The sequence below is a fragment of the Arachis stenosperma genome, chromosome 7 (genome assembly GCF_014773155.1).
Source record: "Arachis stenosperma cultivar V10309 chromosome 7, arast.V10309.gnm1.PFL2, whole genome shotgun sequence".
Classification (NCBI taxonomy): domain Eukaryota; kingdom Viridiplantae; phylum Streptophyta; class Magnoliopsida; order Fabales; family Fabaceae; genus Arachis; species Arachis stenosperma.
This window is the reverse complement of record NC_080383.1, coordinates 23,053,623-23,057,783: the sequence shown is the minus strand read 5'-3', so window position 1 is coordinate 23,057,783 and position 4,161 is coordinate 23,053,623. Positions and strand designations below refer to the sequence as shown.

Genomic DNA, 4,161 nt, shown 5'->3' with positions numbered 1-4,161 from the left:
TTTTTAATTCTTGTAATTGAATTTTGTTAACTGTAATAAGATTTAAAGTTTTGAATTTGTTAATGGAAGAATTTCTTCTATCTTCTGGAAGAAGAAGAATAAGAACAGAATTCGTTCCTCTGGAGGAAGAAGAACAAGAAGAATGAAATGGTGAAAAAAAGTTGTATTTTTAATTCTTGTAATTAGACTTTGTTAACTGTATTAAGATTTGAAGTTTTGAGTTTGTTAATGGAAGAATTTTTTCTTCTGGAAGAAGAAGAACAAGAACAAAATTTGTTCTTCTGGAGGAAGAAGAACAAGAAGAATGAAATGGTGAAAAAAGGGGTATTTTTGTCATTTAAAAAAATATTTAAAAGAACGATTTTAAAATCAAATACAACATTAAGGATGATTTTAAATCAAAATATACACCAAGGACAAATTCAATTCTGACCCTCAACATAAAGGACCAAAATAATACTTATCCCTAAAATTAACTGATTGTTGATTAAAAAAAATTAATTCCAAATATTTTTCCTTCACCATAAATAACAATGTTAGTTATGATAATTATTTACCATCAATTTAGTATATATAACATAAGATTACAGAAGGAATAAAATCCTTATATGGTAAATTGGTAATAATAAAGTAAAAGACATGACGTGCACTTCATTACAATATTAATAAGTTTGGTTTGGTATACATTCAATAATCTTTCCAACTATATATATCAGCACTTAGTAATTATTATTATTAACATACATTAACCAAATAAAGATAATTTCAAAATCCAAAATTCCACATCATCATTATTATTACATAACATCTCCAAGCAATACCTTCTTGAACATAGACGAGGAACACCATCTTGATCTAGCATTTCCAAAACACAAACTAGAATCATTCACATAATAAAGATCTTCATTTTGTGTAGTACCACCACTCTTCCTAGGATGTCGTACCATAGGAGAATTCGGCACGGAGTACGATGTTGGCCGCCATGACAAAGAAGACGACGATGACGACAACGAGTGTGACCAAGAATTAGGAGATTCTGGCGATGGAGGAACAACAACACACCCTTTGTTGTTGTTATTATTACGTTTCTTGGGAAATAATAAAGCTTTAAAAAGACTAGTAGACTTTGAAGAGTTTTTATTATTCTTGGCATTGGTAAATAATGGGTTTTTTGGAGTGGCATTTTGGTAATTATAAGAAGGTGGAGGGGTGAGAGGAGGAAAAGAGGTTTCTCTGAATCTAACAACCTTAGGAGTACCTGGTTGAGATTCCCAAACAAATGGAACCGATGCTGATTCACCAACATCATGGTAATAACCTTCATTTGATGATACTTGTCTTGATAAGTGTTCCTCATCATGAACAAGGAACATGTTAAGCTTCTTCTTCTTGTTGTTCTTTTGACTCATAACAAGGATATTGGGAGGACTTTGGAGAATAATGTTTGAAGGGTTTGATTTTGATGACATGATGATGCTGATCCTCAATTGCCTACCTAGGTTGCTATATATATAATATATGTATATATAGTTATCATGGAAGGTTGAGATTGATATATGTGTGCGCCTATTTAAGTGTATATAATTATTAATTATTAATTATTAATTAATCAATACAAGTAAATTTTAATGTGTAATCTTTATGTGACTTTTTGGTTCAATTTTGGAGAGAGATTATTGCCACCTTCTTTGTTGCTAATGGGATATTTCTATCGAATTAACTTTGTTTAAAATTACTAAATTAAAACACCCTTAATTAATATATGATAATGGAGTGATAGATAATTGGAACGAAATTAAATGTAATTATCTTTAATATTAATGACATTATTTTAGAGCCATAAAAAGTGTGACACTCCCTAATTTTTGTCATCCTCCTTAGCAAAATTGTTATAGTATGTGATTGAATCAATAGAAATATTTGATTCTGGAATATATTTAATAGGTGTTGTAGAAATATGTTAATAAAAATTATTTTTTATTACTAATAAAGAGAGGGTGATTTTGAATATTTCTAAAATATGCATAAAAGGATATGTAAACATTTTTTTATTGGGTAAGTAGTCATGCAATTAAGCACATAGAAATTAATAGATTAAGTTAGAAACAATAATAAAATAGACTAACCATATATTTTGACAAAAATAAGTTTACAACAATAAACTTATAAGTCTCTCTATAAATATATAAATTATTTACATAATTTAAATCTAAATCAACGTGGGAACTACTTAATTAAAATTCTAAAATATATATGTAATGTAAACGACTGGAGAGTGTGTGTAAAGAGAGGCATCTTCAAAGGGTTTTGGTGAGGAAGTAGTTTAAGACTTTTCATTAAAGGAATCTCTAACATGAGATTGGGAATTGGTGTAGTGGGTGCACTTGCAATATTTAATTGGTATTCCACATTCTAATAATAGTAGAGTTTGATCAGATCATCGAAAATAATTAAGAAAAAAAAAAAGAAGTCAACTATATCTATGTATTTGGTAGATTATTTACTTAGTTCACATACAAAGAAATTAAAACAATGACTGAATCAAGCCTATAGTAATCGTTGATAGCTAATCAATTTGGGTTGGTCAAGTGGTGAATTTATTCGTCCGTTTAGTGTTAGAAATTTGAATTCTGCTTTGTGCATGTAGTAACCTATTAGCCAACGACAGATCTTTAAATAGAATTTAGATCTACAACAAATTAATCTTTAACCTATCGAGCTAAAAAATACCACAAACAAAACAAAAAAAATCATTGATAGCTAATGGATTTATTGTTCTCCGAGCGATGTATGTCAGGTTTTAATTCATTTTTTATTTCACTTAATTATTGAGATTGAAAGAAGGTGTAAGGAATGAAAGGATGAAGTGCAATGAAAGACACGAATCGAACAATATAAAAAAAAGTCCTCAAATACCATTAGATTTATTAAAAAAATTTACCAATAATTTATTTATTGTCAGATGTAATAGTAAAATAAATTTAGCGGTATAAATTTTAATAGTTAAATAATTTAACGGTATAAATTTTGTTAATAATTATTTATCAATAGATTTTTTATCTTCGCTAATTACTAATAGATTTAGTGGTGGATATAAAATATTAGTTAATAAAATTCTAGAGTTTGTTATGGTCAAATTTATCTCCTAATAAATCTGACGATAATATATTATTTATTAATAATTAAATTAATAACTAGCGACAATAAATTTACTGATAAATTTAAATTATAGTTAAAAAAATTTGTTTAAAAGTTTAACATATAATTTTAAATATTTAAATTCAATCATTTTTAAATTAATAAAATTTAAAATTTTACAATTTTTAATAATAATTTGTTTATAAATTTTAGTTAAAAATTTACAAACAAATTCAAATATTAAAATTTATGACTAAAGAAAAAAATAATAATCACTCGCGTAAGAAAAAAAATTAACAATTAATAATGATTGTGTTATATTATTGACACATGAGATAGAATTTCACATATAACCAATTCAAATAGTTCTCAAACAAAGAGATAATCTTATATTAGCAAATCTTTTCTAGAGGAATTGAAGCTGTTAATCCTTATGTAATCATGCACATGTTTTGCAGGAATTTATCAAAAACAACAAGACAAATTAAATAAACACGTAGATAGTGACGGCAATGGACACCAATAGCGATCACTACAAGAAAACATTTTTATTATTATGTTTTAAAGCATGGTAAAAAGCTAAAAAAAAGTGTGACAATAATTTTTTGTCACGCTTTTTGAGTTACCGTTATGTTTTTGAAAAGAACACATCTGTAAATGTGGCGGTTTTTCTATCGTCACGCTTTTAGTGACCTATTGCTACGCTTTTTACAAATTGTCACTCTTAAAAGCATGACCGTATGTGAAAGATATGGCCACGTTTTTATGTGAGATAGGATTACGTTTTCAAAGCGTAATGATAGCGAGATATGACCACGCTTTTAAAGCGTGGTGATAATGAAAGATACGGCCACGCTTTAAAAGTATGGCAATAGCTTTATCAAATTATAAAAAAAACCTTTCTCTAATTTTACCTTCATCGCTGCACAATATAGATTTTTTAGTCTTTTTTTAGTCTTTTTTTGCTATAATTGTTTTATATATTAAAAAACTATTACTCAAAATACAAAATAAATCTCGAGT

The 4,161-nt window shown here is 27.2% G+C and overlaps 1 protein-coding gene across 1 annotated transcript; it reads right to left on the bottom strand.

The window, feature by feature from the left end:
• Nucleotides 1-651: 651 nt before the first annotated feature.
• LOC130942079 (uncharacterized) lies at nt 652-1,473 on the bottom strand. Its single transcript, XM_057870761.1, has one exon. The coding sequence runs from the start codon at nt 1,467-1,469 to the stop codon at nt 798-800; it is 672 nt and encodes a 223-aa protein (XP_057726744.1). The 5' UTR covers nt 1,470-1,473; the 3' UTR covers nt 652-797.
• Nucleotides 1,474-4,161: the final 2,688 nt, after the last annotated feature.